Source organism: Thamnophis sirtalis, unplaced genomic scaffold (assembly GCF_051295495.1).
Source record: "Thamnophis sirtalis isolate CommonGarterSnake01/CBP01778 unplaced genomic scaffold, rThaSir2_p1.2 scaffold_4, whole genome shotgun sequence".
Lineage (NCBI taxonomy): Eukaryota > Metazoa > Chordata > Lepidosauria > Squamata > Natricidae > Thamnophis > Thamnophis sirtalis.
The window spans coordinates 9,427,126-9,451,668 of NW_028261384.1; the positions used below are offsets into that span (position 1 = coordinate 9,427,126).

The 24,543-nt window shown below is 39.4% G+C and overlaps 2 protein-coding genes across 12 annotated transcripts in view; both read right to left on the minus strand.

Annotated features, from left to right (window-relative positions):
- Window positions 1-14,818, minus strand: part of RHEB (Ras homolog, mTORC1 binding) — a 30,850-nt gene extending 16,032 nt beyond the window's left edge. Inside the window, exon 1 of one of the 2 annotated variants that reach the window (XM_014076021.2) lies at window positions 14,543-14,818. In XM_014076021.2, the coding sequence (XP_013931496.1) occupies window positions 14,543-14,594 (52 nt within the window). In that variant the 5' untranslated portion in view covers window positions 14,595-14,818. The remainder of the gene's footprint in view (window positions 1-14,542) is intronic. The other variant, XM_014076022.2, reaches the window with a different exon arrangement.
- Window positions 14,819-16,968: 2,150 nt separating this feature from the next.
- The window catches only part of PRKAG2 (protein kinase AMP-activated non-catalytic subunit gamma 2), a 222,275-nt gene continuing 214,700 nt past the window's right edge, over window positions 16,969-24,543 (minus strand). For all 10 annotated transcript variants that reach the window (XR_015696311.1, XM_014076026.2, XM_014076025.2 and 7 more), the window contains 2 exons: window positions 24,096-24,189; window positions 16,969-21,344 (listed from right to left, as the gene is read on the minus strand). Coding sequence is in view for 9 of the 10 variants with exons in the window: in XM_014076026.2 (XP_013931501.2) it covers window positions 21,313-21,344; window positions 24,096-24,189 (126 nt within the window). In the remaining variant the exon portion in view is untranslated. The remainder of the gene's footprint in view (window positions 21,345-24,095; window positions 24,190-24,543) is intronic.

A 24,543-nucleotide genomic window follows, 5' to 3' on the forward strand; every position in this document is an offset into this window, starting at 1 on the left:
GTTCCTTAATTTCCTTAGTTTAACCTGACAGTAAAAACCTTGTTATCTTGTTAGCTGTCACCATCATCATCATCATTCCAGTTCTGGTGGTTGCAAACTCTCTTAAATTTCCATGTGATATCTCTAGAAGATTGTGACTCACTGTTTGAAAAGCCTACTCTAGAATATACAGAATACTATTTTAGATGAATATTCAATAAATACTTTTCAGTACTAATATTGCGTATTTAAAGAATTCATGGAAACCAAAGAAGAGATTTCACTTACTTAAAAAAAAAACACTGACTAATTTCTTTCTTACCTTGTACAGGGTGGTTTTGTTAGTAAAGGAAGTTCCTGTTTTATCTGAAAGAATGGAAGGAGGAAAAGGGGAGACTGAACAGAAGTAGGCACTACCTATCAGTTTCATTAAAACATGCATAAAGACACAAAATATATTGTACCTTCATTCAAAGAATAGTTTGGCATAAATTTATGTCTGGTTTAATGTTTTGTTTAGACCAGTGTTATTCAAACCCGGCAATGTTAAAATGTATAGATTTCAACTCCCAGAATTTCCCAGACAGCATGCCAGCTTGGGAATTTTGGGAGTTGAAGTCCACAAATCTTAATATTGCTATGTTTGAAAAACACCAGTTTAGACCAATGTTTATGTTGATGAAATATAAAACTCGTTTTTCAAGTGCTATTTCCATCTTCTTCACATGATCATTGATCACATTTATTCTTCACTCAAGTTCTTGTTAGCATTAGGACTTACATTCAAGCAACATACACATTATATGTTATTACATAGAGATTCCAAACAGTGCATATGTTAAAATTAGGATCAACATTTTATGCATAAAACTCTACTGGGTGTAGGGCCTGAAATATGTTGCAATCACAGTTGTAAAAGAATGCATCTGTTAGAAAAATTGGATGAGAAAAAGCAATAATTTAGAATCCCTGACATTATATAAGTAGTAGTATTCAAAAACAAACAAATCAAATTATAGTAATGTAAAAAGAATATCATCCCAGAAGATGTCAGCTATGTGACATTCATGTTTCATTCTTGCCAACAAAATGTAGGCATGCAGGTTGCACCTCAGCTACAATTCAGAGCTGACTGAAAGATTCTGGAGTAGATTATAATTTTATAAAGTTATAATCGAATAAGATTACTGGCACTGTTTTGCCTGCCTACTTTCTATTTTGAGTGGGAAGAACAGAACACTGGATCTTTAAGTTGGACATGTTCGCCTGTACCAAATCATTGGCATAGTTTATCTTCATATCAGCTGTCATCTCTGAGTGAAAACTGGAACAGTCTCAGAAATTAGTTTAATTCAAAGTCTTGTAAATAATTTGCTCTAGACTATCCCTATCTACCGGATGTCTTCAAGATATATTGGAATCTTGCCCAAATCTGGTTCACCGACAAATGCGCGCTCGACAAATGTGCGCCAACAAAACCGTGCCGTGACGAAACAAACATTCCACAACGCGAAAACAATGTTATAACCCTAACCCTAACGTTGTTTTCGCGTCCCACTATGTTGTTTTTTTCATCGCGGTGCGGTTTTGTCGGTGCGCATTTGTCGGATCACGCCCAAATCTAATGCTCACAAAGCTGCTGGGAATCTTTTCATAAGGCAAGCCCTTTTGGATCATAGCACTTGGAGAGAAGGCTATTATACATTTTAGGGATATCTGGAATGATTCATTTTCATATTATTTTGAAAACAATAGTGGGAAAGGAGGGAGACTATTGAAGCTACAGTTTAACTTTTAGTTTGTGCAGCTTAGATAATAGTTATGCCCTTTCCTATTAAATCAGGAATGATTCTTAACATTTCATCTTAATCTCATGAGTTATTCATGCATCCAGTTTTGGTCGCTAGATGTAAAAAAGATACTGAGATTCTAGAAAGAGTGCAGAGAAGAGCAATAAGATGGTTAGGGGACTGGGGACTAAACCATATGAAGAACGGTTGCAGGGACTGGGTATGTCTAGTTTAATGAAAAGAAGGGACTAGGGGAGACATGATAGCAGACTTCAGCGGCTGCCACAAAGAAGAGGGAGTCAAACTATTCTCCAAAGCACCTGAGGGTAGAACAAGAAGCAATGGGTGGAAATTAATCAAGGAGAGAAGCAACCTAGAACTAAGGAGGAATTTCTTGACAGTGAAAACAATAAATAAATGGAATGGCTTCCCTTCAAAGATTGTGGGTACTTCATCACTGGAGGTTTTTAAGATATTAGACAGCAATTGGTTTGCAATGGTATAGGGCAGTGATGGCAACCTTTTTTGGCTCATGTGCCGTAAGGGGAGGAGCGCAGGAGAGTCATGCATGGGCGTGCCACACCCATAATGCAACGCATGACTCCCCCAGTGCACATGCATGCATGAGAGGCGCTCCCCCCATTTTTTGCATGCTTTTTTCGCCCTCCCCAGGCTCAAGAGGCTTTATAGGAGCCTGGGGAGGGTGAAAACAGCCTCCCCCGCCCCACTGGAGGCTTCAGGCACCTTCAGGAGGCTTCCCTGAAGCCTCTGGAGGACTAAAAATGACCCTATGAGCAAACCAGAAGTCCATTCCTGAACTTCCGATTTGCCCATAGGGCAGGTTTTTTTGCGCTCCAGAGGCTGCAGGGAAGCTCCTTAAGCCTCCGGGACAGTGGGGAGGCTCTTTTCACCCTTCCCAGGCTCCTATAAAGCCTCTGGAGCCTGGGGAGGGTGAAAAATTGCTTTAAAAAAGGCTGAACTCACATGTGCTCAAAAGCCCAATTGAACTTATTATCCAGGGAGGTCTTATTTTCAGGGAAACAGGGTTACTTGCAATTGTTCAGGACGTAAGAGACCATATGATTAAGATGCTTAATTCTGAATGGGAGATAGTAATACTTTATGGGCAAGCAGAGGAAAGGATTAGGAATAAAATGTATAAAGTTATATGTGGACATGGTGACTGAAGTTACTGGTGATATGCATGCCAGTGATAGTGATTATTTCAGTCTATCAGTTCAACTGTGGGTGGATGTAAGAGATTGTAAGTAAATAAATCCAGAACAGTCTGCAAAAGTATTCAATAAAGGGCATTAACATTAAATCTTATGCTATTAGGGCATTGAAATAATCAAGAATGGTGCAATTCTTGCATATTTTTGTAAGTTGCAGCAATCTTTTTTCTCTCTGCTTGAGCTATTAATAGAGAGCTATTTTTTCTCTTATTACTCAAACATTTTTTTCTATTTTACACAAAAGAAGGGAATAGAGAAGACAAATAATTTTGGCACCAGGATCATATTGCTCACTTTCAATACTGACAAAAATTTCATAAGGGAAATTTCTGAAGTTGAAAGGTTTGCTTTGTTTCAAAATAATAACATACATAGCAATATATGTCAGCATTCCCCAACTGGATACCGTCCTAATATGTTAGGACAAAAACTTGCAGAATTTGCAACCAGAATGTGAAATGCTGAAAGTACCAAGTTGGAAAAAGCTGTAAATTTACTTATTTATTAAATGTATACGCCTATATTATACACTATATTATCCAAATAAATTGTTTTACATAAATGTCTCTGCCTATAATTGTTTAAATATTAATAACCTATGTTATTAATGTGTTTAATATGTTTAAAAATTTGCAAAAAATCTCAGGCTACTTTTAACACACATGGCCAGTTGGGAACTCTGTGAGTTGAAGACCATATCCAGATGGCCCAAAGTTAAAATAGTCACATTCCTTAACCTCTCATTACTTATCATTTTAGGTAAGCTTTTTTGATAGTCAGAATCAACAGCATCCTATCCAATCTGCTATTTTCTAGTTGTTAAAGGGATAGGATACGCAAATAAAAAAGCAAATAGCAACAATGGAAGAAGGGAATCAAACACAAAATACATTTTCAACATAGTGTTATACGTATTTATTCATATAATTTATATACACTTCAATTCCTACCTAATATAAAAAAATGAATACAGGTAGGCCTTGATTTACGATAACTGAGTCCAAACTTTCAGATGTTAAATGAGACAGTTAATTTTGTCTCATTTTATTACCTTTCTTGCCACTGTTGTTAAGTGAATCAGTGCAGTTGCTAAATTAGTAACATAGTTGATAAGTAAATCTGGCTTCTCCATTGACTTTGCTTGTCAGAGGGTCGCAAAAGGAGATCATGTGATCACGGGAACACTGCCCCGTCATAAATTAATCAATTGCAAAGTGCATGAATTTTGATCACATGATCATGGGGGTGCTGCAATGGTTGTAAGCGTGAAAAATGGTCATCATTGTAACTTTGAATGGTCACTAAATGAATTGTTGTAAGTCGAGGACTACCTGTTCTTCCAACTTTGGTCTAATTTTGTCACCATTAATACAATATTTTAATCTTACTGGAAATTCACAAGTTATCCAATTTCTATTACCAAATACATGATTTTTGCCCCAATCTACCAATACAAAATTTCTGTCACACTATTTTCTAACAATTCCCAAATATAGACAAAAGCTCTTTGGGAATAAAATCCAGAAGGTAAAAAAATGTTCCACTATTAAAATTTAAAAAACAGTTCTCAAAATATTAAGAATGTATTTTTAGAAAAGTAAAATCTGGAAAATGTCTTTTGGATTTTATTTCAAAAAGGTTCTTCATAGTATTGAACGTGTGGGAGATCAATGCAGCACCAGTTTGCAAGTTCATAACGACCCACCTCTGAAAAAGCATTTCTAAATTCTTTGCAAAATTATGCACAGTCCTATTATTTATTAGAACTGCTCTTGGAAAATGTTTCTTTGCCTTGATGATTTTACTGGCTTTTCCAAATCTCTTCACTGTCATTGTTGTCACTGTCATTGAGACTTATGGTCTTTTTAACTTTCTTTGTATTTAACTCTTTATCTGTAAATACTACAGACAGGGCGCTGGAAGTCTTGCCAAAATGTTTCAAATGTGTCAGTTTTGCAGAAACAAAGCCTGGAAAATTTTGTACTCCAGGTTTTAACTGAAAATAAAATCTAGAAGGAACCTAGAAATATTTAATGCGTCCTTTCTGCTCTCTCTCCAATTGTTGCCAAAGTCTGCACAATTGTAATTCCCCCCCATCCTTAGCTTCCCCCCCCCCCTGCTGCTTTTTAGGCTCTTAACCACAATAATTCTGTTTTGCTTTCCATTGAGAACCAAACAGCCCTGTATCATTTCATATATACTGTATAACAAGAAAACCCGAGTTCTGGTTTCTATACGCGCCATCCTAAATTAGCTATTCTGTACATGAAATGGTTCCTATACAGAATGTTTGGTATATGTGGTGCTCGCCTGGTCAATCTCAAAAGAGTAATTTTTGGCTCATAGAACACTGCCGGCCATTGTAAAAGGTTATCACCCCTACCTCACAGTCACATGATTGTGATCTGAGTGGTGCTTGGCTACCTGTTCACACTTATGACCAGTTGCCAAGCGTCTCACAGTCATACAACTGCCATTTGCCATCTTCTTGGTGGGTTTCCCCAGAAAGTTCAATAGAAAACCAGGCAGGGAAGGTTGTAAGCTGCTGCTGCCCGCCAAAAGGGCTGACTCCCTCTTGTCTCGAGGAACTGGTTGAAAGAAACGTTTGTTGAGGGGAGTTGAATTCCTTTGGCGGGGTGAAAAAATGGAGTTCAGATCCCACAGACCCAAGCTCTGGGAGTGTTGGCACTGCAGTCCCTGAGCAAAACAGTCACCTGGGTAGCTTGACTTAAGACTGCTTCATTCAACAACAAGGATTCCATTCCCAATTGTGGTTGTAAGTTGAAGACTACCTGTATACCGTAAAGCTTTAAATCTAGAAGATGTTGATGAAAGCAAAGAAAGAGAATTGAGAGAGTAGGTAAAAGTCCTGGGTTAGAAACTTAGAGGCCATGAGTTCTAATCCTTTTAGGCATAAAAGCTGGCTGGGTGACTTTGGGACAGTTGCCCCCACAGTGTTATTGTTGCAGGCAAAATAAAAGACAGGAGTATTAGGCACGCATGCTGCTTTGAGCTGACAAAAATGAAAGAAAGATGAAGTCTGATAAACAAAGAATAATACTAATATTTATGAAGTTGTCAACAGAATTATAGGCACTTGATGGACCAAATTACAAATAATATTGAGTCAAATATGAACAGAAAGACTATGTTAAACTTTTGAATCTTATACTGAAAGTACCAAAGCCAGGATAAAGAACATTGTCTCTAGGCCTTTTTAGAATGATTTTAATAAAGTTAACAAATCAGCATCACATATAATAAATTGCTTTTGAGGAAAATAATCCTTCCATTTCTGAAACTATTTTGCCATGTTCGGTCAGGACTGTGAGAAATCCAAGTTCAACATTCAAATATATATGAAGTTGTCCCTTTTCTTTATAGAAAAGTGCTCTCTCTATAAATCTAGCATTTTGCAAGCAAATAAGCATAATGGGGATCCCACTTTATGTTCTTTGGATATTGTAGTTTCCTTCACAATGTTAAATTGCAGAACCAAAACTTAATATTTCAACAATCCACTTAATGTGCTTGTCAGACCAAAATCAACCTAAGATTAAACTTCATCACATTCTGCTGTACACTCTAATTATAATCTGATGCCTAAATTGATTTTCATAAAAGTATGACCTTTCTATTTCATGCAGAATATAAGAGGAATTTCAAACAAAGTGCAATATATTCAACATCACTCATGAAGAACAGACATCCAAATGTGTATTATGGAAAATATAAATTAAAATAGTCAAGGCAGCTAAAGACTTTTGGCTTTCAGGATTCCATGTGGTCCTGAGAATTCAATCCAGTATTCTTATTTTTTTCCTACAAAAATATTTGAAATAAGTGAGTGCAATTCATCCTCAAAGACAGCACTCGTGCACATTTTTCAAACACAACTATTGGAATTTTAGAATATTAGAACTATGCTGATTTGATTGTATCAAATAGCTTCCTTTTGGAACTACTTATATCAAAAATGCCCACAGCACAGTGATCCAAGATTCAATTACAATGGGATACATAAGTTATGCAGCCCACTTAAAGAAGCCAATCTGTAAATAAATATTGCTAGAAAGTAGAGTAGAAACATCTAAATGTTGGGACATAGTGTATTAAAGGTGCTGTTTAAGTAATCAAATACTTCTGAAAGGGGTATCAAAGCTAAGCAAATGCATATAGGTAATTCAAGAGTTAATTCTAGCACAGTGTCCTTAGACAACCCTTTCTCTGGCTCAATATTACAGTTAAGAATACTGCCTCTAGTGCTTACTGCTCCCACTTACAAGTTCACTGCAGTAAGATTTGCCACTAGGCAGGCATAAAATGAAGCTTTTAATTAAAGTTGGCATTTTAGGCTACTATTGAGGAACAGCCAACATGCTAGCATGATCTAGGCTCTAGCACTATGGGAATCCAGTGCAAACTCCTTACAAACACCCAACATGTTTAACTTTTGCTGAACTATTTCAGTTTTATTATTAAAGATTTGACAACTCTGCAAAGTGTAGCTATGTAACATAATCACACACACACACCCAAATGCATCTAATGTTGAATGAATTGTCCACAGCACTAGAATAATTAAAACACAATGAGCAGCAAAATGAAACACATTAATGTCAGAATTTGCACACAGTACTCCAAGATGATTTGATAATATGAATTCTTTCTTTATGGAACAAACTCTTTCTTTGTCCAATTCCCCTCTATACATCAAATTTATACCCAGATCCTTAATTGTATTTGTCTACGTTTTTAATAATTAAGGGTGAGTTTTATTCGATTATTCTGTGGATCATTTTCTGATTACGGTTGAAGCACACTAATATAGGATTGGTATTTTGAGGATCTTCAATGAGTCAATGAATAAAAAAAATCAAAATCCGTCCAAATTTAGATCTATTCAATGCTCATCAGATATTTTATTTTCTCAGTACAGTATTAGAGCTTTCTCACTTTGGATTCTCTAGTTGATTTCCCTCCGAAAACTACCGTATTTTTCAGAGTATAAGACGCACCATGATTTTGAAGAGGTAAATTTTTTAAAAAGCATGTTTTTGAACTCTGCAGGGCTCCCAAACCCTCTGCAGGTTCATTTTTTGCACACAAAAAGGGGAGGGGGAATGCAGAGCTTTGGGAGGTTTGTAGAGTGCTCCTGGGGGTTGGGGGAGGGGACAAAAACGAGCAAAAAATGGGCCATTTTTCGCAAAAAGAAAAGGGCATGAAGAGGCTTTCGGAGGCTTGCACAGTGCTCCTGGGGGCTGGGGGAGGGAAATGAGCAGAAACGGACTGTTTTTTGCTCATTTGTTCCCTCCCCAGCCCCCAGAAGCACTTTGCAAACCTCCCAAAATCTCTGCATGTCCATTTTTGCCAAATGGGGGGGATTTGGGCGGGCAAAAATGCTGTATTCAGTGTATGAGATGCACCCAGATTTTCATCCTCTTTTGGGGGGGGGGGGGGGAAGGTGTGTCTTATATTCTGGAAAATACAGTATTTTGCATCTCCAGAATAATTCTCTGCATAATGCAGGTACAGGTAGTCCTCAACTTACAACCATTCGTTTAGTGATCATTCAAAGTTACAGTGGCACTGAAAATGTGACGATCGTTGCGGAATCTCCATCGTCACATGATCAAAATTCAGATGCTTGGCAACAAATTCATATTTATGATGGTTACAGTATACCGGGGTCACATGATCAATTTTTGAGACCTTCCGGCAAGCAATGTTAATAGGAAGCCAGATTCATTTACCATGTTTTCCCCAAAATAAGACTCACATCGAAAAGAAGCCCTATGTTTTTAACGCATGCACTTGAATTAAGCCCTACCCCCAAAATTAGCCCCAATTAAGACCCCACCCACCCTAGGGAGCAGAGGGTGGGGTGAGGCACACAGGTAAAAATTAAGCTAGGGTGAGGATGGGGGGTGGTGGAGCTTCCCTACTTACCAGGCCTCGCGCACCCTGACATCTGCCTCGCCTTCTTCTGTGGCCGCTTGCCACTGCTTGCACATGTTGCCCCTGAGAAACAGGCTATGGATTAATGTGTGGGGTGCCCCTGGCTTCCGTTTTGCGTTGACAGGACTTCCGAAAAGCCCTCTGCAGCCAATAAGAGAACTCCGGATCAATCTGGAGTTTTGTTATCAGCTGCAAAGAGCTTTCTGGAAGAAATCTGTAGTCAATAAAAGAGCTCCAGATTGATCCGAAGCTCTCTTATCAGCTGCAGAAGGTCTCTGAGGGTAAAATGGAAGCTGGGGGTGATGCACACATCAATCTGGAGCCTGTTTTTCAGTTGCAGAAGGCTTTCCGGAAGGCTCTGATGGTGAAATGAAGGCCAGGGGCGATGTGTGTGAGCAGCCACAAGATGAGTCAATTAGACCCTCCCCCCTCAAAGAAGCCCTAGCCGGTTTTTCAGAGGTCAAAGAAAACAAGACACCATCTTATTTCCTGGGAAACACGGGTACTAACTTAACTGCTGTGGTTCACTTAACAACTGTAGTAAGAAAGGTTGTAAAATGGGGCAAAACTCACTTAACAACTCTCTTACTTAGCAACAGAAATGTTGGAATCAGTTGTGGTCGTAAGTTGAGGACTATAGATAGTACAAATTCTGGTGTTTATTTAAACCAGTTGATACATGTAGCTTTATTCTCTTTTTCCCATTTCAGGGTACATCTGTTTGTGTCCTTGGAGAATAAAAATGGGATAATAGAAAAGGAGAAAGAACTGGAAAACAAGTTAAGCATACAGATGGTCTTAGATATATCTTTATTATATATAATTTTCAATTGAAAGTCTGATCCTCTTCCCCATGACAGTTATTGTCACACCTCAACAGGAATTGCCAATCTGTTTCACTAAGACTGCATCCTTTTGATTCTTACTACTGTACTGTATTACATTTTTATTGACCATTCTTGTAGAACTGAAAGAGAACACATAGAGATCTTCCCCTGATTTTATCCCCATGAGAAACTTTTGAGGTAGACTGAGCTGGAAATTGCTGATTGGTCATTTAAAAAGCACTTAACAGAGTCTCAAACTACTTAACTACTGGTTCTCCATATTCCCATTAGTTTTCTAAGAAAAGGAAGACTAGAATAATGATTCTTTTATAATAATTCAAGTCTTGTCTTTAAAACACATATACTGTTTTAGAACTATATATGGTAGGTCTTAGTAATTTGTAGATATTAATAAAACAATTGAATCTACCTCAAACAGGAAATCTATACTTTTTGGCACAGAATGAGTATGATGAAGTTACTTGAATGCTTATAAAAAATAAAAAATAGAGCTTGACTTTACAGGTTAATCTTGCATACTTATCATGCTTAGTTCTTGGGGTTCAACCTCTTGTTCAAAAATATACATACTAGAAGACAAAATTCATACAAATGAAAGAGAAATGCTAGAAAGATGCCTTTGAAAGTGTTTAGGCCATTAAATCCGATGTTCAGCTCCCTATAGGAATATAATATAAAAATTCTGACTGAATTACCTGTTATATTTCCACATTATATAGTAAACACACCCCAAAGCTTACTGTGATACTGCTAATCATTTTACCTTTGATATTTTCTCTTTAGTTTGCATGGAAATTACTTGATTTCAGACAACTCATTATTATGCAACCCTCCCATATACATAGATGTTGCGGCCCAAGCCTATATACCTGGTTGGACTTTGGATCTATTCTCTGATTCATCTTGTTCTTTAACATCACTCTGTTTACAATAGAACAAATATGTAAAGAATGTCAATGGCTCCTTGTTTAAAGTTCTTTAAAGCCCTTAAAGGAAAGGGGGGGAGGGGGAAGCAGATAATACATCTTTAAAGTAGATTCAGTTTAGCTTGTAATCATCTGGGGGTAGAATACAATGATTCTCTCTTGGAGTAAGAAGCAGGTAGGTGACATAAAGGGGCATTTTATAATGTTTAGTAAAACTGATTTATGTTATGAGAACTTCAATAAGCATCCAGTTATTTCACTTGTAGGCAAACCAAGTATTGAACCAGGCATAAGCATCAGAAGAGATTACTGCCATGTGTAACTCCCTAACAATATGCTGTATAATACATGACAACATAGCGTGTAATTGTCACTTACATTTTGTTTTGTAAGTCTATGTCTGCAAAATATCTCTAATTGTAAGTCTTTAACTATGCAGTGTTTTCCAGTCCTAAAACAATTGACTTTTATATTCTGCTCACCTTAACCAATATTTTTAAAATTAACACATTTATCTGAATAAGTCTGAACATCCACTCTAGCTGATCATTAGTTTGTTCCTGAATATCACCAACACACTCACAGGATTCTAAAAAGGAGCTCCTCCTTCAAAATCATTCACAAATGTAATTACTAGGGAAAGCTTTGAGGTCACCAATAGCAACTAGGTGATCACATTTCTTCAATGCAAGAAAATCTACATTAGTATTATTCAGTATGTTCTGTCAACTGCATGTTTAAATGCAATAGCCAGAGAAGAAACTATGCATGCATGTTAACCTACATTTACTTGTTATGCCAGTTAGGGGAAATAATGAGAAACAATACAAATTGCAAAGTCTTTGTAATTCCTAAGAAAGCTTCAGTCTGCTTTCAGCAGTTAGAAAAGGGGAAATTTCCTTAGGAACAAATTCACATTTCATGTTCAACAAATCTCACTTTATTGTCAAATAATCTGAGAGGGTTTTGTTCTAGACTACTGTCCTCAGTTTTTCTTCTGATTCTGCATTTAGTTTATCAGTAGCAATTAGGAGATTGTATGTATTGCAGAATAAATGTAAATTTTCTATCTAGCTTGCTTTCTGCTGACTTTCTGTAAATACCCATATAGTTTTCTTTACCACACAAGGAGACTAGTCTGCCTCTACTTTATTACTCTTCCTGGTGATCACCTAAGTAAGTCACAATCAGGTGGTGAAGAAAATTAACTAGAGATGAATCCTGGTAGAAGATTAGAGGCATGGGTCAAGTTCAAATTCACTTTGTAATTTTCTAGGATACTTAGTCAGTCAGAAAGGAAATTCATTAGGTAATTTGTACTAGTTACTCTCTTCCAGCCTAACTACTGCTTGAAATTATTGCTGGAATAACAGGTTGAAGGTTGGTGAAGAACTAATTATGTTGCCTTGATGTTCCTGGAGAAAAGTCAAAACACAGACATCAAACCATAACAATCCTGTAATTTAAGGACCTCGGAATGTAACAGTTTATTGTTTATTAATTGATTAAAATTTTGTTTAACCTTTGCAATCTAATTTGACTCTCAACTATTTGTAAAACATCATAGCAAGATAATAGAAAGAACCTGAAAAATGAAAGCATAAAACACATATGACCCATCCATTTGACATCTCACACACACACTCCCCCTCCCAATGTCCTCCAAAAGAGCTCACTCTTCACTTTTTTCCCAGAAGGGGGCCAGAATTAGGGGGAACCTAATTTTAAGTAGGAGGCCATTCTGGACAATTTTCAACACTGAGAATCCTAGAGAATTACAAAGACCACAAAAAATGGGAATACAAAATGTGCTTCATTGCTTCTTGATCTGAAAATTAACATTCTGAAAGCAAATTTGGAAATACCTAATCTTCCTGAATTAGATCTCTTGATTTCTCCAATTGTATACAACTGTGCAGCTTTACTCACAGCATTTTTTATCTGTGTAAATTCAAGGGACAATACAGCTTCCTTCAACTTCAGAACTCTGAGCAAGCAGGTGACAAGGGAAATGAAATTGGGGGAGAAAGAAAGAATCAACAGAGCTGGAAGAGTCCTTGGAGGTCTTCTAGTCCTACTCCCTGCCCAATGCAGGAGTCCTTATTCCATCATGGACAAGTATACAAAATATCCCTAAAATATTTGCAACAGAATGGGAGAAAATGTAAGCCAGGGAAATGGGGACAGAAGGAAAAGTAGGCAGAAGGTGATGTGTGTGTCAAAAAAAAGATGGCTGCATAGAAGAGCATAATTCTGCCACTCATAGGGAAGAGAGCTGTGGGAATATCTGGAATAACATATAAGGAAATTGAAGATGGTGGGATTAGAGTACTTAAAAAGTATGTGTGTTAGAACAAGAGAGGAGGTCACTAATATACTGTACATAAAACACTAGGCAACCTGCACAGTAAAGAGCGGGTTTTAGCACATGTGGCCATCCTCTCCATCTTGACTTTTCACTTACTTGTCCCTTCGGAGAACATTACAAATGGCTTGCAAAGATATAAAGGTATGAAAAGGTACAGGAGACAGAGAGAAGCGGGGAAGGGGGGGAAGGAGAGAGAGAGGGAGAGGGAGAGAGAGGGAGGGAGGGAGAGAGAAGAGAGAAAGAGAGAGAAGAGGGAGAGAGAGGGAAAAAGGGGAAGAAAGAAAAGAAAGAGAAAGGGGGAAGAGAGAGGGAAAGTGGAAGAGAAAGACAAAAAGAGGGAGAGAAAGAGAGTGCTGTCCAAATTTAACCCAAGATGCAGAATGCGCAAGTGGTCTTCTTCATGAGATTGGTGCTGGAGAAGTGGAAATAGCTTTCCCTAAAGCACCACTTTCACTTTTGTGGCATGCCCAACCCTGTTAACACATGGTACATTTATAATTACTAGGAAAACAAAAGAAAACTTTTACTCCAAGCACACCTGCTGAACTTAACAAGTCAAGGCTGAATGAATATTACAATTTAAAAGTCACCTTCGGTTTACATTTATTCTTCTGTGAAACTCAAGGTAGTCTTTTTAATCCTCCTCCGGCTCACAGCATCCCCTTAATTTTTTATTCCAGAAAGGGGAGGGGAGGAAAGGGGGGACAAAAAGCCCAAACCACCTTGACACCGACACACACACACACAAAAGACAGTGTGGTAATTTGAGGAAGCAAAACAAAAGGTTGCGTAACCCGCGTTAACCTTTTCCCCGCCGTTTGCACGGTGCCCTCCGAAAGGGCCGGTGACTCCCACCCAACTCAGCCCAAAGTTTTATGGCGGCCGTAAAAGGCAGCGGGGTCCTTCTGAGGCGGCGAGAGTCGCGGAGATCGGACCGATCCTTCGCAGCCTCCACTCAGGGGAGAAGGTGGGCGAGAGGAGGCGCCTCCGCCCACCCGGACCCCTTCTCCCAACGCTGCCGCTGCCAGGGGGGCGCGATCGGGGCCGCCGGGTGGAAGCCTGGGAGGGTGGCGGTGGGGGCGATCGGGAGACCCCGGGCGGCGCCTTCCGGGAGAGCGGAGGGAGCATCCCTGCGTGCTCCCAGGATCGCCTCCCGCCCAGGAAGGCCCGTGGCATTGGCTCTGCCCAGGCGGGAAATGCAAACCTCGCTCGGGCGACGGCGGCCGATCGGCCAGGGCAGCCCCGGCATCCGCCACGCGCACCGATCGCCAGTGCGTGAGAGGCCCGGACGGATGCCTGGCACCTGCCAGCGCCGGGCTCTTATGGGAAGGCCTCGCCCGCCTGCCCACCCCCCGAGCCTCTCCGCCGCCGGGTGAAGCGGGGACAGAGCCCGCCGTGCACCCAACACCACCCCCGGGCACCTCAGGGCGGGACTCACCGACGCTCCGGTATCCCAGGATGGCGATCTTACGAGACTTGGACGGTGGCATCTTTTCCTCGCCGAGCACCCAAAGGCATCAAGGGCTGTGGCGGAGGCAGGAGCGGCGGCCGATCAGGGAAGGCGAGCGGGCGCGGAGGATCTGCTGCTGAAGGGGCGGCGGGTGACCTGCGCGAGACTCCCGTGAGGACTGTCTGAGGGACGCGACGGCGGCGGCGGCTTTTTAGTTCATGTGACGACAACCGCCATCCTCCTCGGGCCCCGCCCCCGCGCGCGCGCACTCACGCTTCCACGCCCCGTTTGCCTGCCCGGGATCCCCCCCAGTGTGGGGACGCCCCCGGAAGAGGGCGGGGAGAAGAGGGCGGCGGCCCCGCCCATTGGCCGACGGGAGGCGCTCGCTGGCCCTGGAAATTTCGCGGCGTCATTGCTCTCCGAAGATTGCTCCGCCCAACGGCCGGGGTCCCGCCTCCTCCTCCTTCTCCTCTTCCTCCTCCTCGCGCTCGTGGGATGCACGCTCCCCACCCTCTCGCTATTGATTTTTTTCCTCGATGCTTCGGCTATTGGCCGCAGGGGTGCGAGAAGGGCGGGAACGGGAAGGATGCTGCCTTCTGATTGGTGAGCGGCTGCAGGGCGGGGCTGCGCGAGGACAGAAGGGCGTGTACGCCGCTCATGCATGCTTCCATGCAGGACTCATTGTCAAAACGTTCACAATACGAACGATGGGCGGGGCTGCCGAAATTCTCGGGGAAATGGAGGCGCCACCTGAGAGCCCCTTTCCTAAACAAGACTATGAATAGTGGTGGTTTTTGGTACGCCTTTATTTTCAGTTTTAATTAGTATTTCTCAATCTTGACAATTTTAAGATGTGTGAACTTCAACTTCCAGAATTTCCCAGCTGTATGCTTGCTGAAACTTTTGGGGAGTTGCACTTTGCTCCTTTTAGCGGCTGTGGAATTCTGGGAATTGAAGTCCACAAAACATTAAAATGGTCAAGGTAACAAAAAGAGCTTTAAAGAACGGTGGAAATGTTCCCATTTGAAAATCTTCCTTTTTCAGGATGAAGGCTGTGCCTTTCCTTGGAAAAGGAAACTCCAAAAAGTTTGCGGCCCCAGAATAAAAGTGGAATTGATTTTCTTTTTATGAAATTTTATTAGAATGAAGCCAGATATACAGTAGTAATGCTTCCTGTGCAATAAGCTTTTGTGATGTTAAGACTGACTAGTTGGTGTAATCGTAAAATATTCTGTAATCTAGGACTTTTGGTAGTTATATGCAATTAGGGACAAGGAAAAAATCTTTGGGGGAAGAAGCAGAATAGCATTGCTTTCTGCTTGCAGTTTTGGATGGGAAAAAGGCAACTGAAACACAGGGAGCCCATTACAGGTAAGGACTATTTACGACCACGATTAGGACCAGAACTTCTATTGCTAAGCAAGGTGGCTGTAGTGAGTTGCACCATATTTTACAACTTTTTTAGCCACAGTTGTTAAATGAATCATTGACATCACTAACTGAATCATGTGGTGGTTAAGGGAATCTGGTTTCCCCCATCGACTTCGCTTGTTGGAAGCCGACTGGGAAGGTTGCAAATGGCGAACATCCCGGTTGCTTAGTGCCAGAATTTTGATCACGTGAACGTGGAGATGCTGCAATGGATGTTAGTGTGAGGATCAGTTAGTTGTCACTGTTTTCAATGCCACTGTAACTTTGAACAGTCACGAAATGAATGGGTATAAGTTAAGGATTTATATGCACTGTGCTCCCCAACAATTCTTCATTTACTAATAAGTCAGCTCAGAGATGCCTATATTATGTGATGCTCTTTTTGGAGAGTAGGAATGCATCACCTGAGTTTGCAATTCCAGGTGAAAGAAGAGTGCAACCTTCAAGTGCTCTTAAGGTTTGGTTCCCTGAACAAACCCCCGTGGGTTTTGTGCTCTTGTTAACAGCACATTGCAGTGAAAACATACCCGGTCTCTCTTGGCCGGCCTTTAAGCAAACAGCATTCTGAGCAAAATGTCAGAAGAGGGGGGTGGGGGTGGAGAAAGAAACATTTGTTCAAAATCACTGCACTGTAAATTGTTCTCTGTTTCCTGTGAAGTAAGGCTGCTTCAAAATGTCACTTGGATTGTACTACAGTGACGATGTTGGGAAAGCAGAGATTGGGGAGTCTAGTGTTGACTTTATGGCAGATGCAAAGAAAATCTGAAAAAGGTTGGACTGCTTGTAGCCTCTCAGGCTGCTTCCCAGGAATAGTTATTTTTAAACGCTTCAGATTCTTTTGTCTGAAAAGTGGCTAAATGTTCAGACTGGAACAATGTGGACAAAATAATGAAGTTATTCTCCATTATTTAGTACAGAGGTGCAGAGACCAACCAATATCATTCATGCATCCACTATCAGGCGCAAGAAACTAGGAACCAGGATAGAGTTCAAAAGCTCTGTGAGTTTATTCCATGTAACTATACACAAGAATCTGTATCAACAGTCAAGGCAAATTGGCGCCAGGTAAGAGTCAACAAACTTCAAGGGTGGCTGATATTAGGTCTCTTTCAGGGGCATAGAGGCTCCAGAATGATGATAAGTTTGACCCTGCCCTTGGGCTCAGCCTGGTCGTCTTCTACTTCCATCCCAAATATATTACAATATCTAATCTAATTAATTAAACAAATCTACAGGGCCATGCAACTCATACATAAATGATTCCAAATAGCTCACATTAAAAATACATTATAAAAGCCCGTTAAAAATTACACCCCACCCACGACATCAGTCACACAATTAAATCAACTACTTATTTGGCTTCACCTCCATATGTGGTCTCTAGTATCGCTGACCAAACCACATTTTACTGCCTTTTGGAAAAGGAACATTCGGTATCATATTTTTATGATTTTTTTTATTTGTATAATTTTATCTTAATATTGTAAGCTGCCCAGTTACCTGGTGGTAAGATAAATAAGCAAACAAGCAAACAGGGTGGGAGCCAACTGTTCCTCAGGTGGAATTATCTTCCATAGGGAAAGGGCCACCACAGAGAAGGCCCTCTTTTGCAGTCCCACCAGAGGTACATACCTATTTGATGGGATCTGTAACATAACTTTCCATCCTGTCCTGGTGGGGCAGGTTAATGTAATAGTAGTTGGTACATTCTCCTGGTAAAAAATAAAGGGCCATTTGCAAGTTACTGAGCAACTAGGGGCTTTCTCCAAGAGCAGAGGTCCTAGTTCCTGTTGTTATGACTGATGGACTAGAGGTTGGGAATATATTCCAATTAATGCACACAGAATGAGGAAAGCTGCATGAAGAGTTGATGCACATATTTGAGGGCAATGGGAAAAAAATAATTCTGAGCAAGCAATAGGAGTGAGAGATACTGTCAAAAAAATCAAGATGTCCGCCAAAATAGTGCAATAAAAGCTCCACATGTGGATTTTTAAAATGTATGTAAAAACGGGAGTTTTGATTGCACCATTGTGGCCATCATCTTGATCATAACCTATAAGAGACCCTGGGATGGAATTAGGGGTTCATGCCCCTGAAAATCAGAATGCTCACAAGATCTGTAAAGCTGTAGAAATTCCAGATGATCAAATCAAAGCTTCAGGGTTAGATCAAATCAGCTCTGAAAAGCAAGGTCAACATTTGCAAGGTACAAAAGATCCTGGATCTCAACACAGCACCCACTTGCAGATTTTGATCTCCTTCCTGCAGATAGTTGAAGCAATGTGATTTGCAATGTTCTCTGCTGGGTAACATACTTGTCTACTTTATGCCCAGTGTTTCTCAACAATGTTAAGATATGTGGACTTCATTTCCCAGAAACCCCCAGCCAGACTGCTGCTGGGTAACTGGGAGTTTGTTGACATATCTTCAAGCCCTCAAGGTTGAGAAACATTGGACAAAGGGAAATAAACAGAAGTGAGAATGTGGCTACATGTATGTCTCTTCCTTTACACCCAGTCTCTGTAAGTAGCCCACTTTTCTCTATTTTCTTCCTCCACATGTACGTGCATACTTTTTCTCGCCCATAGCCAGAGGTTGGTTTCCAAACTGCTCTATTGCCATCTAGCGGTGGCTCCATGTGCAGCCCAACATCAAGGAATTCTAGCCTCTTGAGTCTCAAGATGTTGAGGACGGAAAGTGGACTCCCCTTGATCCAGCTTGCAGGGGGTCTGCATGCAGAAGGACACAGCTGCTTTTCTTCCCTCGGCGGCCATCGCATCAGGTCTTTCTGCTTTGCAAGTTTCATACTCGTCTCAGGAGTTCCAACATATTATATATATAATATATGGGACAGGTGGGACAGGTGCAACACAGAGTAAGCAGAACACAGCTGGTAGGCACAGATTCAGCAAACCGGAAACTTTAATACAGCTGCGACCGCTTCATAAATTGACCCTGCTTCTCCTCATATTTAATAATGGCAGTTTAACCACCTTTCTCCTTACTGCATGCGGGTGTTTATTGTATCTTAAGTGTACATGCCAGGGGGAGTAAAAATGTAGGCTCTATTGAAAAAAACATATTTTCAGTCTTGATTCAATGAATGAACCATTCATGTGCTGAAAATACAATCATGTTTGAATATGTTGCTGGGATTAGTTTCTGATTAATTGTAAATTCAAATTTCTGAATCTTGGTGAGTTTAAGATATGTGGACTACCAGAATCCCTTGCCAGCCTCCTGAAGAATTCTAGGAACTAAAGTCCACACATATGAAAATTATCAAGATTGGGCATAATATAGAATAGTAGATTTTTAGCATTTGCCAGATTGTTTATGTAATGCTTGAAAGAATCCAGCCATATAATAGAGGATAAATTTGAAAGATGAGCGTAAAAATTTCAGGCATTGTTTGTACTGATAGCAAGGTACTCCATTTTTTTTAAAGGAGACATTGAAGAGATCTGCATTGAAAGATCTGCCTAGAATGGACATGAAAATGGCAAAAGTAGGTAACAGTGGGAGGGGGGAGTTACATACATATTTGCTGAGTTTACTGGTGAATGACCAAGAAAGTGATGCTTGCTGGAGAAAAAAACAATGGCAAATGATTAGCGTCATGAGGAAAGGAGCAGAAACAGACTAGTTGACAAGTTGAAGGCTGTGCTCACTTCAGGTCATCATACCCTGAGAAAGGAATGTTGGAATTGGGCAAGTGCAAATGAGTTTGAAGAATTATCCTATGAAAAAGATTACATGTGGAATAAAATGTTCTCACCAGCAAATTGTGTACATCTGCACACCTCAATTTGAATTCTGCCTTTATTTAAAGAGAGCATTGTCAAACAGGGCAGATGGTTGCTTTTTCCAGATTGTTTTCTTCCATCAGTGCACCTATTTAGTCTGTATAATTTTAAAAGTTAATCTAAAAGCTGAGCATCTGTTTAACAAAATTAAGCAAGCTTTAACTCTGCCTGAAATCTGCCTGTCTTTCAAGAGGTTGTTACCAATATGTAGTTAGGCAATGTAAAATTCCCCTCATTCAATATTTTAGAAAAATCCAGTAGTACTGCTAATTTTTATAAAAATTATGAACTAACTGCAGGTAAATTTGTGTATCCATGTGCTTTGACTTCAAATTTTCTATTTTTTTAAAAAAAAACAGGAATATTTAAGTAGCTGGGAAACTATCGTAGATTTCACAGAACTGTTCAAAATGAGCATCAGGTGATCAGAGCTGAAGAAGCCACAAATTTCCCTAATCTCATTCTCTCAGGAATCATGGATCCCAGATTTTGAACACTTTCTGTAAATTAAACCATTTGAGGTACCCTTGGTTCAAAAATTGTTGTCCTATGATGCATCATTTCGCCCAGTTAAAGCTTATAGGAAAGAGTGTTTTAGTAGGATATAGATTTCTAGCACTATATTCTTACCTTCTGGCAACATAAATTTAACATACTTATACATATACCACTATATGATTTCTCTGCTGTGGACAAACAAAACATGCTGGGTAGCAATACATTTAATAAACAATTTCTCAATCTTTTGTGTAATGCATCTGTAAAGATTGCTTCTATTATCTGTTTCAGTAATAAGAGAATTGCTTCTTACATATGAATCAATGCTTTATTAATGAATATGGTGAAGTTTAACTATCCACCAAAGATGTGTAAAAATTGCAGAAATAAAAATAAATAAAGCTGCTTTTAATCAGTTTTGTTTTACCATCTGTTCTGAATGTAACATTTAGAAACACACAGTTGTAATTAAAGTTTAAAGTAATCTACTGATATTTAAATTACAGCTTTTAGAACAAATCTAATGATAACTGAAATTGATTTGGTTTTAGGCTTAGCGACTTGAATTTTCAAATACAGTATCTTGTTTCGCAGAGCAAGTTCTTTTACTATGATGGGCAACAGTGATGACATATTGTTGGCTTTTTGACATAAGGCACTCTGATATGAATATGCCATACACTTGCCTTATGTCGGAGATCTGTTGCTGACCAGTGACTTGCATCAGATTAAAACATAACATTAAATGCTATTCTTTTCCAGTGCATTTGAGATGGACATCAGATGAAATCTTTTGGCAAACATGTTGATATGCAAGCCTGCATTGAATACAGAAGCTTTTTGTCACGCTGCTTGTTTTGCGACAGTCACTGGGAAATAATAGACTATCCATCACTTAGCCTAATACACACACATTCTTATCATCACTTGACTCTTCTCTACTGCCATCAATGTTCTTGAGGCAAAGATGACCCAGCCACTTTATTCAAATTCTTTCCAAGGTGTTTCTGTTTAAAGCAGTCATTCAGTTCCACTCTCCTTTTGCCGGGCGCCTGTTAATAAACAGCAAATAGATAAATCTCTGGCATCTCTGTGCAGCAAGTGTGTATTTTCCCATTTAGCGCTTGCTTTCTCATGGTTTCCCTTAAAATGTGTTTCTTTTGTGGTATATTATCTGTAGGATTATTTCCTTTCTTTTTTATTCCCATTGTACTTCATGAAATTAGTTACTTTAATATCTCATGCTATTCCCTATAAGAAATAGAGACTGTGCCTATCAAAATCTGAGCCCATTTCAAGATAATGCCATGCTTATGTCACAGGGCTAAGGATTTCTGCACAGATGGATTAGGCCCAGCACTGTCTAGTTCACCTCAGTGCTACTCACACTTTTGTTCTTCCTATATAAAGGCTTAATATATTCAAGAAAGTATTCAGACTCCATTCACTTTTGTCAATTTTGTTATGCTGCAGCCCGATTCTACAGTTGTTACCCCACAATGACAAAGTAAAAAAAGAATTTTAGAACTGTCTGTAAATTTATTAAAAAGAAAAAAAATGAAATAGTACATTGACATAATTATTCAGATCCTTTGCAATAACCCTTGAAATTTGGTTCAGGTGCCTCCCATTTCTCTTGACTGTTGCTGACGTGTTTCTACACCTTGATTTGAAGTCGACCTATGTTAAATTGATTGGACATTATTTGGAAAGGCATACATCTCTAGGGAAGGCCTCACAGTTGAGAATGCATACTGTAGCAGAGCAAGAGCCATGAGGTTAAAAGAACTGCCTGCAGAGCTCAGAGACAGGATTGTTGCAAGGCACAGATATGGGGAAGGCTGTAATAAAATTTCTGCTGCACTGAAGGTTCCTAGCAGCACAATGGCTTCCATAATTCTCAAATAGAGGAAGTTTGACACAATCAGGTCTCTTCCAAGAGTTGGTCACCCAATCAAAGCAATTGGGGGAGAAGGGCCTTAAAAAGATGACCAAGAACCTAATGGTTACTCTGACTCAGCTCCAGAGATCCTGTATGGAGATGGGACATAATTCCAGAAGGACAACCACCACTGCAGCCCTCCACTGATTGCAACTTTATAGCAGAGTTGCTATACGGAAGCCACTCCTCAGTGCAAAACATGTGAAAGGCCACTTGGAATTTGTAAAAAAGCACCTGAAGGATTCTCAGACTATGAGGAACAAGATTCTCTGGTCTGGTGAAACCAAGATTGAATTGTTTGGCCTCAATTCTAAATGTTAAATCTCAAGGAAATCAGGTACCGTTCATCACCTGCCCAATGCCATCCCAACAGTGAAGCATGCGGTGGCAATATCATGCTGTGGGGGTATTTTTTATCAGCAGGGACTGGGAGACTGGTCAGCATTAAGGGAAAGCTGAATGGAGTATAGTACAGAGATATCCTCAATGAAAATCTGTTCCACAGTTCTCAGGATCTCAGTTTGGGCCAAAGATTCACTTTCCAACATGACAACAAACAAGCACACAGCCAAGACAACACAGGAGTCGCTTAGGGGCAACTCTGTGAATATCCTAGAGTGGCCTGGCCAGACTTGACCTGAACTCTATTGAACATCTCTAGAGGCCTCTAAAATGTCTGACAACCAATGGTGACCATCCAAACTGACTGAGCTTGAAAGGATTTGCAAAGAACAGTGGACTTGTAATTTCTGCCAAAGTTCAGTTCAGTTTTTTCTTTTTAATAAATTTACAGTCATTTCTACAATTCTATTTTCACTTTGGCATTATGGGGTATTCAGTGTAGATTAATGAGAAAAAATGAATTTCAATAATTGTAGAGCCAGGCTTCAGCATAACAAAATCAATAAAAGTGAAGGATGTATGAACACTCTAAATGCACTGTATATGTCAGGCCTCTGTATATACATAATAGATTAAAACATCTTTTACATTCTGTCAAAAATATTTTTATGCATATTTAGATCAACTGGAATATTTCTAGTTTACAATATACTTTTAAACTTCTAGTACAAAGAACTTCTAGTGCAGCTAATATATTAATATCTTTAATTTATTTTAAACTTTTCTGTTCAGACTGAATCAGGACTCTGTAAATGTCAAATGTACTTAACAATAATAATAATAATTCTCTTGTTCACTTGTAATGTTTAAGAAATCTCAGTATACAAACTACATGTAAGAACATACTCACCCATTATATTATTTTTAAAGATATTTTAAAATCCTACCTTTCTTATATGTTTATAAATAAGTCAAGATGGCAAACATCAAGATCGTTCAACTTATGAAGTGTGTGATGTAGAAACTTAATAAATAAATAAAAATAAACTTACCTAATACTTATTCCTCCTCCTATTTTTCCTCATAGTAGCCCTGTAAAGTGAGCTGGGCTGAGAGAGTGATTGGTCCAAAGTTACCTAGTTGGTTTTCATGCCTAAGGCAGGATTAGAACTCACCTGGTATCTAGTGTGGTGTCTTAACCACTGGAGGATCACTGCATTCTAAACCTAGAACTTAGCCAATTAGAAATGAGATTCCTACTTTTATAATTGCATCTGGACCAAGTTTTAATGATTTTTTAAAGTTGGAGGATTATATCTAAAGCATATGCTGGTTTAAAATGAATTATTACACATTTGAGAGGCACATGCATAAAACATCTTTATTCATTGTCTTCAATTTCAATGGGGAATCCTTTCATAGTCTGCCTATGTTTTAGGAGTTGTAAAGATAAAAGTAATGTAAAATATTTGTCATGTTCCTAGAGAAAATGCTTACTAGTGAAATGTGGAACTCATACCTGTTGGTGTAAGCACTAATGCTTGGAGGATGTCAGAGAGGGAGATGATACCAACAATAGTATCAGTTTCATTCACAACCACCAATCGATGGACCTGAAAACACAATGCACATAACAATAATGGCTGTCCAATTGTCCTCCTAAGCACAATAAAAATAAAAATATGCAGGTTAAGAGACAATTAGATTATTTTACACAGAGGAATGGTTACTTCCCAAATCAAATTAACGTGAACATTTTAAGCACTTTCTAAAAACTGGATTTGTTTTCTTTTAGAGAGCCATTCTTACTTAAGTGATTTATGTAGTCTACAAAGAGCAAACATTAGCAATGACATCTGTTTCCTCAAACTCCCATCTGATGTCTGGATCAAGTTATATTTAGCTTTATTAACAATATGCCATTGCAACACATTCCAAGTCCTCTTCTTAACTATCAGTGCTATGCA